Source organism: Tursiops truncatus, chromosome 7, assembly GCF_011762595.2.
Source record: "Tursiops truncatus isolate mTurTru1 chromosome 7, mTurTru1.mat.Y, whole genome shotgun sequence".
NCBI lineage: Eukaryota > Metazoa > Chordata > Mammalia > Artiodactyla > Delphinidae > Tursiops > Tursiops truncatus.
This window is the reverse complement of record NC_047040.1, coordinates 11,542,889-11,555,834: the sequence shown is the minus strand read 5'-3', so window position 1 is coordinate 11,555,834 and position 12,946 is coordinate 11,542,889. Positions and strand designations below refer to the sequence as shown.

Below are 12,946 nucleotides of genomic sequence, written 5' to 3'. Positions count from 1 at the left end.
TTGAAATAACAGGTGACAATCTGGATGGTGAAATAAAGATCATATTGGAAACAGCCCCCCAGCACCTTGTGTTGAGAGACACTTTCTCATGGGTCTCTTTGATGTCTTGCTGGGTATTCCAAGAACAGAGGGTCCTGACCCATCCTCACTCGGGCTATTTCTCAAGGTTGTGTTGGCAGCGAGCAGCCTGACAGATACAGTGTCTCCCTCAGTAAGAAAAGCAAGCTGTCTTGCAGGTTAATGTATAGCTGTTGTATCTCAGGCTCAGAAACTGCAACCCGCCATGTGTGCGGCATCCACTAGCCCCTCTTATATCACCCCAGAGACACATGGGTGACACAAGGAAATGACACAAACCAACATGAAACTCCTGCTACTTGCAGTGCCACAAATAATCAAATCCTTTGTTTCTGACCCAAGAATCTTGCTTCTGCCAGCAGCCGTAAAAGAGCAACAGGTGAGCTTATTCCTCTGTAAGTAGGGTAAACCCCACACCTGTCACAGTTCTTGACACCTGCCGACACTTACCTGGACTTCCTGGAGCTCCAGGGAGCCCTGGTGGCCCTGGTCTCCCTGGAGCGCCTCTTTCACAGGAATGGCCGGGTGGACCTGGGATCCCTGGAAACCCAGCACTTCCCTCTCTCCCTTTGGGACCTTTGAGACCCGGGAATCCGGGCATGCCAGCTGGCCCTGAAATGATACAGTTCATCTGTGACACTGAGGGCATAACACTACATAGACGGCCTACAGTGGTATTCATGTATATCAATACTGGAGGTAAACATTTTGATCCCGGCTCTGGGCTCCAATGAGTTAAGCCTCTGAATGGATTTTCTTATCATAGATGATAGTGAGCTCCAAGTGCACGGTAAAACCATGCATTGCTAAGAGAATTACTTGATAAGGTTATGTAGACAATGTAGAAGTTGCTTATGCAAATTAAAAATCCATGCAGTTCTTCCTGATTTCCATTAGCCTCTAACATTGCGGCAGGCTTTACCCCAAACCACCACAATGCTTGCACGCCCAGTTTGTACTGTCTGAATTTGCATTCTGTAAACGATTTCATCATTCCAACTCTCAAAATTTGTATTTGTTGGAAAGATAGCATCATGATCTTCAGGGGGAAAAAAGTCTTCCATAATTCTACACCCTAACCTAAAAGTCTATTTTATTGTTTAATGTTTTCATTGTATTTTGGTTCATATGTTTGCATTTTTAAAATAGTAATCCCAGTGCACTTTCATTTGTTGGGTTATTTCATATTGCATGTTAATATGCAAATGTTTTCCATTTTATTGTAATCTTTGCAAATATAATTTTAATTGTTAATAGCTGAATAGTATTCCTTTGAGTGTGGTGTGTGAGTATGTGTATGTACGTATTACTTAGCTCTCTTTACTGTTTTCAATTGTTCCTCTACTGTGAATAATACTGCAACAGTATTTTCGTACTAACCATCTCCTGTTGAATTCTTCCCTTAAATACATTTCACAAGTGAGATAGTGGGATTACTGGGACAAAATTATTTTCATTGACTCACATAATGTATTATCTTGTTACGTTCCAATTAAATGGGTTTTTGTATATGAAAGCTTCTGACTTACAAACTATTGGATAAGCTCTCTGAGGACCAAGAATGTGGCTTATTTCCCCGCCTTCCATTTTCCCTGTACTATTGTACTATCATGGGTACTTAATAAACACTGGCCCATCCATCATTAGAAAAGAACCAGAACACTGTTTGTAAAAGTCTGATCTGGGGTCCACTTTTCGTCACCATCCCCCAGGGGTTGAAATTCAGACTGGACTGCTGGGCTCCACCCAGTTCTGATGTCATGAATCACAATTTCCTAGATTGGGGCCCAGAAGACGGTGATGTTAATGACCCCCAACTCTACCCCTGTTTTTTGGGGGGCGTGGTATTTTTAAGTACATGAAAATCTGAAAACCTCTGCTGGGGATCCTGAAGAATCCATAACGATTTCAGAAAAGGATGTGACTCAGTGCCAGGGCCATCTCCCCATCTTAAGTTTCACTGCCCTGCCTGCTACCCCTGCTGGAATGAAAGTCCCTCTATCCTTTCACCTGTCCAAAGAACACAGCGTCTGCCAGGACTCAGCTCGTGCCTAGCTCTCCCCCAGAGCTTTCCTTTGAATGCCAGCCCACCCTGCTTTGCCCCACGGAGCTGCTCTTCTCTGACAGCCTGTCCTGCCCTCCTTCAGCCTGGCAATGGCAGTGGGCTGATCTCCCTGCCCCTCAGAGCTAACATACTGTCCTGGAGTCCAAAGCAGGCAGATGTCCGGTAGCTGCTGAATCAAACTGAACAGACTGAGCCACGGTGAGCTGGGTGTGAAAACCACCAATAAAATGCAAAGGCAACACTGCGGATGCAGGTTATTAGAAATGTAACCAATGCCCATGTATGAAGGAAGATGCTTGACTGAAAATTTTAAATTCTAGATTTTTAAGGCAAGATAGTCTAGACACTCTTCAGGGACCTGTTTCAGAACTGAGCTGGCTTTATGGACCACAGGAAGAGCACAGCCCTCATACCTGCAGCCCCCGGTCGTCCAGGATCACCTCTGAGTCCTTTTGACCCTGGTACTCCTAAAAGACCCCTCTTTCCTGGGGGTCCTGGGTAGCCAATAGCAGAGTCTCCCGGAGGTCCCTTCTGACCATTCACTCCAGGTGAACCTGGAGAGCCTGGGGGCCCGACAGGGGAGGACCCCTTTTCACCTCCAAAACCTGGATCTCCCATATCACCATGAAAACCTATTGAACAAAAAATTGTTTAAATTGTTACATGTACAGATATAGAACCAACACACATATAAGACTACTACTTTGATAAAAACACATTGTTTTAAAATACAGGGATACCTACTAAAATTAGGAGTAACTTAAGAGGCAATATTGTTTTTTGCCACCTTTTGTCAGAAAATGAATTGTAACTCCGTGTTTCCTATAAGCCAATGACGTTTCCCTAATTGCTTTCGCTTACCAGCAAAGAGTCTGTCTAGACTGAGCAGTTCCTACAACATAATATAATAGTCTATAACTCATGCTCCAGGTTTAAGGAGCCCTGAGACATCACAAAAGTATCATAACCTAGAAGTTATCGAAACATAGCTAAGAGCCTACTATATCAAGAAAAACCATTCTCCCACCATCTAGGGATCCCTGGGCCATTTGCTGACTAAGATCATGAGACATTCCTAAATGAAAAGCCCTTACTTACCAGGTGGACCACGTATTTCTGAGATTCCTGGTTTGCCACGTTGACCCTTTTCCCCATCCAGACACCTCAACCCAGGAGCTCCCCGACGACCTGGAAATCCCTTTGGACCTAAACAAAAACAACAAAACACAGACACAATAAAATCAAATGAGGACAAAATAAGATGATTTTTAAAATAAAATCTATGTTAAGTCTTTCTTAGGGTATTTCTACTTTATGGAAGTATAGGTGGTGCCTAGCCTGGTTTTTATAAGTCTTGTGCTCCAAATAAGCTTTTCATAGAGATTGTGTTAAGGTACTTTCTCAGAAGCCATACCATAAAGAATTCTTTCTGAAAGCCTTTGGGACATACACCACCATTCAGATGAATCTTTTGATACCTTCCCATGCTGAGTCTCAAACACAAATATGTGAGGATACCCTTCCTTGTAAGAGGACAGAGGTGGTGGCCAGTGTGTGGCTTGATGAGAAAGCACCAGAATAAAGACCAAGTCTGTTTCCCTGCATCTTACTGCATTTGCCCTTAAATGAAGTACAGGCAAAAAGCACCTGCAAGTGCTTCCCTGGTGGCGCAGTGGTTGAGAGTCCGCCTGTCGATGCAGGGGACTCAGGTTCGTGCCCCGGTCCGGGGAGATCCCACATGCCGCAGAGCAGCTGGGCCCGTGAGCCATGGCCGCTGAGCCTGTGCTCCGCAACGAGAGAGGCCGCAGCAGTGAGAGGCCCGTGTACCGCAAAATAAATAAATAAATAAATAACGAGCACATTTGGGCTTCCCAGGTGGCGCAGTGGTTGAGAGTCCACCTGCCAATGCAGGGGACACGGGTTCGTGCCCCAGTCCGGGAGGATCCCACATGCCGCGGAGCAGCGGGGCCCGTGAGCCATGGCACTGAGCCTGCGAGTCCGGAGCCTGTGCTCCGCAACGGGAGAGGCCCGCATACCGGGGGAAAAAAAAAAAAAGCACCTGCAAAACGAATTGAGATTTTTTAAAAACCTTCTGTGTTTTCCTACAAGGAGTTCTCTAAGCAAAAATAACTTATAAATCATGAACTTCAAAGGAGATGCAACTGCTAGCTGAAACTTTGCGTGTTCACTTCCCTTGAGGCTGAAGCTGCTGGAAGCGACCACGCGTGCTTTTTATCCATCCATGACGAGGTACCAGCAAATGTGAAGATGAACGTACAATCAGTCAACCAACCATTCTTCACTCCACTGATACAGAATTATATTTCCACACCCTTGCCACTGCCTTGTGGTGGGTGGCCCGTATTTCCCACACTTTGACCCGGGGCTTGGCCATGTGACTTGCTTTGGCCAATAGGATAGTAACACCATGAAGTAATGAGAGGTGTGAACAGTGCAAGTGAAGCTGGGCCCCACCCTCTGGCATTTCTGCAACCACAGGAGCAGAGCACACCCTGGCCTCACAGTGAGATGCCCGTTGCAGACCTGACCTGACCCAGGACCAGGCACGAAGCCGATAGACACCATCTTAGATCAGCTGAACGACAGACCCATACAGAGAAACTAAATATTATTTGTTAAAGCCCACTGCAATTTGGAGGTTGTTACACAACACTATCGTGAAAGTCAGTGGTTATAGAGGGCAATACAGAGCCATTCATCATTCAATGCTTAAACACTTTTTGTATTGATAGTTACGTAGAACAAGAAAGGTGACCTTTAGTGGCCATGCCAGTACTTAACAGGTCAATTTAAGTGAACTCTAAATAAATAAAAAAGAATTAGACAAAATCCCTTACATAGATCTAGGGTTTAATTCAGCTATAAATATGTGACTGAGTCAAGTGCAGTGGTTGTATGAAAGTGTAATCAGGGGTGCAGATGCGTGGGCACTTTTCAGAATGTTTCTGGTCAGATATTTGGGTCTCTTGGAAAGCAGAATAGAATAAAACTTATAATCAGTAAGCAAGTAATCAATTTTCACTCTCGGGGCACAAGTAAAGAAAGAAGATATAGTTTTAAAATGCTCAAAAGGTGATCATTTTTGCTGATATGTGATCAAATCAAGGTAAATTTTGTTGCACAGAAATATTATTCAGAGTGGGTTTGGTGGACTGGCGACCCAAGAGGAATGGCTACAAATGGTATTTCCCGTAGTCCCTCAAAACTTTATAATCAGGGTAGAAATATCCTAAATAGTTCCTGAGGATTTGCTATTGGTTTATCTGTCTTACCAGTTCTTTTAGTTGGGAATGTGTATGACAGTAACTTCTCCTTGATCGTACCTGGAGGTCCATCAAAACCTGGTGGGCCTGGCCTCCCAGGGTAGGTTACGTTACAAGGAACTGTATCACCTGGAATGAAAAAAAAAATTGGCATTCACATAATTGATAGTCCAATGCAACGTGAATCTCAATGACAACTCGATCAAGATACTTCTTCATACGGTATATGTGGAATTCAAAGGAAAAGAAGACTCTCGAGTCTCATTAGGTCACTTGAACTACGTTTATTTTGAATTTCTAGAAGATCTGTCCTGAAATCTGAACTTCAACTGTCAGACAGTAATAGAAGGGGAGTAAGAAAAATATTGATTCCAAGAAATAGCAGTTTAATAACCTACAAAAAATAATGGATGTATAGACCCATGGATATCTACTACAATGGAATCAGAAGCTTTGATAAATCATGAAATAGAGCAAGTATCCAACACTGAGTTCCCAAGATCTGACTCCTAGCTTGGATGTGGGGGAATTGCGCAAATGAAGAGACTGGGAGAGATACTAATAACAGCTTCCGTTTACTGAGGGCCTGCCATGGGTCAGGTGCTTCAAATATATTGTCTCTGGGGGCTTCCCTGGTGGCCCAGTGGTTGAGAATCTGTCTGCCAATGCAGGGGACGTGGGCCTGAGCCCTGGTCGGGGAAGATCCCACATGTGGTGGAGTAACTAAGCTCATGTGCCACAACTACTGAGCCTGTGCTCTGGAGCCTGCGAGCCACAACTACTGAGCCCATGTGCCACAACTACACGCCTAAAACCCGTGCTCCGCAACAAGAGAAGCCACCGCAATGAGAAGCCCGTGCACCGCAACAAAGAGTAGCTCCCACTCACTGCAACTAGAGAAAGCCCGTGTGCAGCAATGAAGACAAAACGCAGCCAAAAATAAAATAAATAAATTTATTAAAAAAAAAAATATATATATATACTGGCTCTTGTCTTTCTAATGACTTTGCAATGTGGTTTTGTCATCCTTCATTTCACTTGGTAAAGAAAATAAAATTTCAAAGTGGTGCTCTGAGTTTTCTTCTCCTTTAAAATGGAATGTTTCTCTTTTATAACAGAAATTTCATCTCATAATGTATTACACCATAAGCTCTTAAATAAAAAATGTACCATATGAATAAAAATAATGTTATATTTTGATGGTTCCAGACCATGATCTTAAACCATATCAAATTCCAAGGTATTCGTCTTTCTATGTTGTCAAAGCAAGAACCAAACATATTATTATATTATAAAATTTCACAAGTACCTATGTAACTCAAGTCATATGCACATATTACAAAAGAGAAAAATCTTAAATCGATCTTTTTCCAAACTTTTAAAAAGTTTTCAGCTATAAAACTACAAGTCACTTTATTGTTTGAAATCCAAATAACTGTCAAATATATTTAAAATCCCTCCCTTTTTTCTCCCTAGAATGCCTACAAATGGGTTTTCATGGACAATGCTGTATTTTTAAAATGAAATATTAGTGGTTTTATTCAAATAAAATGCATAATCTCAAAAGATAGTAAAAAAAGAGAGATTTTGAATATATACATGTATATAATTTTAAGTCAGATTGTCCACATTGATACTGAGAAATGAATGAAAGGCAATTTGCCAAACCAGTAAAACAGCAAAGACATCTTAGCATTTTAAAGATTTGTTTTAAGTATTGATTGTGCTGTAATGCTTTTATTTGTTTGACAACATTCAAGGTTTGAACAGTGAATTGTGGGAATTTTATTTTAGAGGTTCTACCATAACTGTAATAACTTTGCCCAGAAGAGAAGCTTACTTTAGTTTCCATGATTTCACTTGACATTCTGCCACAAAAACATTCAAAATTACCTTTCTGACCCTTCAAGCCATCAGGGCCCCTCTTGCCTGGGCAGCCTGGAGCTCCTGGTTGCCCTCTCTCTCCTGGTGGACCAGGAAATCCCAGTCCCGGAGGCCCCCTAGGTCCTGCTCTGCCCGGGGGGCCTGGTGGTCCAGGAGGCCCTTTATCACCTGGGGCTGCATCTTCATGATCTCCCTGAGAACATTTGCATCAAGAGTCAATCACCAACCTCTGAAAGGCCATGAACTCAAAGCAGTCATTGTCACTGTAGGCTACAAAAATGCATGCAGAAAGCCAGTTAATTCTAGAAGTTACTTAATAGCAAATGCAATTTTAAATGATTAACTAAGATTCTTCTTAATGTTTTACATACATATCTACAGACATATATATGCTCTTGATGTGTGTTTTATGATTCAAAAACAGAAAATTATATGTTACGTCTTAAATACAGAATAAGAAATTTTATTTAGAACCACTCTGTGACAGCAAATACAATAACATATAGAAATGCATACATTAAGGGAAGTAGTGGGCTTACAAACTAAATAAACTCTCATCTATTAGAAACGTTTTTTCTGCATTATTGTAAGACACAGGGAGGGACTTTATCGCCCTCCACCTCTGTGGGCCAAGGGCTGACAGATCCTTTCTCCTCCTGCATAAGAATGTGACCTTTGGTTAAGGGTCTAGTTCTGCTCTTCAGGAATCTGCATAAAAATGGATGTCAACTGCGCTACTAGACCACATTGCTTATGGTAAAATTAATCCCTGGCTGCAAAACTTGCATGTGGTCTGGAAGAACTATAAAGACCTGTGTGGAGCCTTTGTCAGGGCTTCCTTAAGAGGTGGCTCCTGTAACTGGCAAGTTCCTTGTGGGGTCCCCGCAAGCTAGCCCTGTGGTGGAGATAACACTCCCGTGGAGAAGGAGGCTTTCAAGTCCAGGCTGCTCACACTTCTGCATATGAGAATCTCATTGCCTTCACCCCAACTGAACGAAAAGCTGCAAGGACTCCTGTGTAGGAGGAACGCCTGACACTGCCCTGCAGGCAAGCTGAGGGTCACGCCTTCTAGCCTTCTGAGCGGCCTGGTCCCAAATGTGGTCTATGAGTCTGAATTGTTTCAGACTCAGTCTGAAACTCTAGAGAGATTCCCCCGTCCCTAGCGGGTGGTATAGAAATTCCTCTCCCAATCTGATCTGTAAATACACTTCGGTTTTTCACAGTTAGGTTAGTACATGATGACACTTATCACTCAGTGACGTTGGTTTCTAAATACAGCAGTTCCCTGCTTATTCACGGTTTCACTTGCCAAGGTTTCAGTTAGGCACGGTCTGAAAATATTAAATGGAAAATTCCAGACATAAACAACTCACAAGTTTTAAACTGTGCTCCGTTCTGAGTAGCATGATGAAGCCGTCTTGCTCCATCTCACTAGGGACATGAATCAACCCTTTCTCCAGCATATCCTTCAGTCGGTCACTTAGCAGCGTCTGGTTATCAGATTGCCTGCAGTGGTATCGCAGTGCTTGTGTGCAAGTCACCCTTATTTTACTTAATAACAGCCCCAGAGCACAAGAGTAGGGACGCTGAGAATTCAGATATGCCAAAGAGAAGTTGTAAAGTGCTTCCTCTAAGTGAAAAGGTGCACGTTCTCAATTTAATAAGGAAAGAAAGAAGAATCGTATGCTGAGGTTGCTAAGATCTATGGTAAGAATGACTTTTCTATCCATGAGATTGTGAAGAAGGAAAATGAAATTTGTGCTAGTCTTGCTGCCACACCGCAACCTACAGAAGTCGTGGCACAGTGCTTGCTAAGTGCTTAGTTAGGATGGAAAGGCATTAAATTTGTACAACAAGGTATTTTGAGAGAGAGAGAGACACTACATTCACATAAATTGTATTACAGTATCTTGTTATAATTGTTTTATTTTATTATTTGTTGTTAATCTCTCACAGGGCCTAATTTATAAATTAAACTTTATCATAGGTAGGTATCATAGGTAGGTATGGGGTCGGGTACTATCCACGGTTTCAGGCATCCACTTGGGGTCTTGCACCATGTCCCCTGTGGATGAGGGGGGGGACCACTGTAGTTTCTTAAGTGGAAGAAGGAATGAAACAGGGATTACCAAGTCTAAAGCAGAGAAGATTATTTATATACTCAATATCCGCTGAAAGACCAGAAAGCTATAAATACCATCTAACCCAACTTCCAAACTTCCGTCTCTTATTCACATGTATTTTATCAGATAGGAGTCCTATAAAGTCAGAACATGGTCCTTCCTTTTTACAACACTCTCGATGGCAGGCTGCATGATCTGGTGGAAACAGCATGTACTGGAAATAAGAAAGACTGGGTTTGCCCTCCTGCTTAGCCTACTTGAGAGATTGTTGACCTTGAGTAACGTACCCGAAGCCTCCATCTCCTTACTGTAAACTCTCAAAGATAATTGTTCCTCAGAAGACAACAGTTACGAGTAAAACATCTAGCTCAGTTTGTGTGGCATTGCAAGCATTCAGAACTACCTCATGTACCAAGATATTTTAAGTTCCTGCTTATGTCTCACAGTCTTTTCTTATGAACTTCATCAGCTACACGTGGACGCCACCCAAAACATGTCTGAAAAATGCAGAATTATCATTTATCAGTGGGACCTTCCATCAGCCAGTATGTCTACCCAGTGGATCTGCACTAGTTCATCCTTTCTTGCTTGCCACTTCCCCTCATGTGCTTCTTCATCAGAGAACAGAACTGAAGGTAATTATCAGGACCTGTGTGCTATCCTCCACCCTACAGAGTCAACTGAACAGACCTGAAACCAGTGAGGGCTCTGTAGAGACAAGGGCCCCAGAAGGAAATAAGCACTACGAGAATAATATAAAGACTAGGGAGAGAAACTCTTGCTATGATGAACTGCACTCGGGATTTTAGGCCATCTGCAATAAGCCATACCTTTTGGAACAGCCATCTTTTTGTGGCAGGGAAGCAAAGGTGACTGATTTATAGCACGTTGACACATTACTGTTCAGCTTTTTTAAACTGAGAAGGGGAAAACAGATGCTTTGTGACCATGTAAGAGAGTGAAACTCTATAGCAGGAGAAGAATTATACACACCAGCGGTCCTGGGTCCCCTTTTTCTCCAGCATATCCATCTCGACCGTGTTGTCCCTGCTGCCCTGGAAATCCTGGGGGCCCATCAGGACCTCTTTCTCCTTTGTGCCCTGGTAACAAAGGCCGAAAGAGTCAAGCCCTTCTCAGCAAAGGGATAAGTAGAAGGAAACAAAGGACTAAAGATAAAGGCAATGACCATGACCCTGGGCTGGTAGAGGTTCCTCTGAGAGTCTCAGTTGACTAAAGTCACACGAAGACCACCATGCAAAAGTCAAAGGGGAGACTGACAATTGCCAAACCCATTGAATCTCTTATTTGGGAAATGTTTCTTTTCCTGTTCTGACAAGGAGGTTGTGTGTGGAGGTGCCAATCCCTAAGCATCTTCCTCTGCTTGTGTGACACCAAACACGGTATGCCATCCCCTGGCCATAGTGAGTGGGGGAATGGTCCATGGTTGGGCCCATGCCCCAGGCTAATCCAGTCCTTCCTGGACCTTTTTTATTCTAACTGGGGCAGAAAGAGGTAGAGTCTTCTTTCACCTCTGGCCGTAAGAACTTGGAGCTACCTGGGGGCATGTACCCATAGCCCAGAGAAAACCAGACAGGGCGAAAATGCAGATGGTGCAAAGAAAGATGCAAGATGCCGAGACAGCCTTCTCATGCAGTCGTCCCGGTGCAAACCATACACCTAACCTTTCAAATTTTGTTTAAGTCAATAAATTACTTCTCTAAAGACACTACTTCAAGCTGGGTTTTTGTCGCTTACAACCAAAATATTCTTGATTAATACAGGATACTAGAATGCAGTGAATAAACGCTAGGCAAATCAAAGGAGGTCTTGTTTCAAACCCAATTCACAACAACGAGGATTTGAGCACAGGATTTAGGCTCAACATTCACACGACTCTGAAGGGCAGGGAGTATTTTTTTTAAGCAATCTCAACAGTCCCAAATCTTATTATAGAATTCATCTGCAGTCACAGGAGAAATTAATGCAAGAGAATGGTTCATACATCATTCAGAAAATGGCAGGGAGCTGATTGATTATGCCCACCTTTCACTCTTGATACAACCAGGTCACCTTTTTCTCCTTTGCTGCCAGGTGGTCCTGAGGTACCAGGTTTTCCCTTGGTAAAAAACACGAGGAAAAAATCAGTTTAACCGTGATGGGTCAAAAGTTATTTGTATACATCTAACCTCTCTCTTCTTTCCTTCTAAATCACCTGTTCTAGATTCTAGTTTGGTACTGTTGGTGTCATTCTCTTCCCCACCTTCCAAGGGGGGGTCCTGCCTTACAAAACTGAGGTTCTTGAACTGCATGTGAAAGCTGGTGGAATCTGAGTAACCACTGTGCCTGAGTCAGCAGAAATGTGTCACTGTCAGCTTCTTGGTTTTGGCAATGTACTGCGGTTCTGTAAGATATTCACTGGGGGAAGCCAGGTGAAGTGTACATGGGACCTCTGGGTATGATTGTGCAACTTCTTGTGAGTCATAACATAAAAATTTATCTCAAAATAATTTACAATTAAAAAAGTTAACGATCTTGAGTGCTGTCATGTAGAATTGGGAGGAAAGGAGGGGAGAGGTTAACCACTGCAGCTGGCACTAGAGCAGAACACAGAGGTTTAGGAATGAATGTGATGAAAAACACTGTGTTATTATAGGACATTGATGAGCAAGAGAAGGAATCTTTCTGTAATCAATGTACTTCCTCTGTATGGCAAGTAAACAACTAATTTTGGCCAATGGGCTCATCATCTTTTAACTTCAACACTGCCCTGAGCCTGGACTATTTCAGTCACAGTTTTGTGTTACATATTATTAAATAGTAAGACATATCAAAAATCTGTAATCCTACCTTTGGTATATGAGAATGACCAAGCATTACAGTAAATATAGGTATAGAAGCACTGTATATAGCTTAAGGTCACTTATCTGGTGACCTCAATGATCAAGAAACATAGACAAGAATTTGGAAGGAGGTAAAAATGACTGAGCAGACCACTTGCTTTGCTTACACAGATGCCACTTTGTCTTTTTTTCATACAGTCTTAACAGCATGGTCAAGCAAGCTTAATTATCTTTTTAACTGGCCTCTATTAGTTCATGAGCAGTGAACTACAAAGGGGGGTAGAGGTACAAGTAGAGAAAGGACAATGGCAGCATCAAACAGCAAGAGCAAAGAAAAAGCCTAAAATGTATACAACAGGTATCAAAACTAAAGTGGACAAAATGATTGGGAGCCATTTAATGTACAGAAAATACAGCTCCACACACTACTCAATACTCCCATTCAGAGCACCACCTAAATGAGCTCCAGAGACGGGCGCGAGCCGCGGCTAACAGCGCGGACACCAGAGACGGGCATGTGACGCTAAGGCTGCTGCTGCAGCCACCAAGAGGCCTGTGTGCGAGCACAGGTCACTCTCCACACCTCCCCTCCCGGGAGCCTGTGCAGCCCGCCACTGCCAGGGTCCCGGGGTCCAGGTACAACTTACCCGGGAGAACGCTCGGCGCGCCTCA

The 12,946-nt window shown here is 43.0% G+C and overlaps 1 protein-coding gene across 2 annotated transcripts in view; it reads right to left on the bottom strand.

The window, feature by feature from the left end:
* Positions 1–12,946, bottom strand: part of COL4A4 (collagen type IV alpha 4 chain) — a 138,530-nt gene that overhangs the window by 44,525 nt on the left and 81,059 nt on the right. For both annotated transcript variants that reach the window (XM_073807187.1, XM_073807188.1), the window contains exons 23-29: positions 11,478–11,550; positions 10,428–10,534; positions 7,321–7,504; positions 5,488–5,556; positions 3,242–3,349; positions 2,557–2,775; positions 529–690 (exon numbers count right to left, since the gene is read on the bottom strand). In XM_073807187.1, the coding sequence (XP_073663288.1) occupies positions 529–690; positions 2,557–2,775; positions 3,242–3,349; positions 5,488–5,556; positions 7,321–7,504; positions 10,428–10,534; positions 11,478–11,550 (922 nt within the window). The remainder of the gene's footprint in view (positions 1–528; positions 691–2,556; positions 2,776–3,241; positions 3,350–5,487; positions 5,557–7,320; positions 7,505–10,427; positions 10,535–11,477; positions 11,551–12,946) is intronic.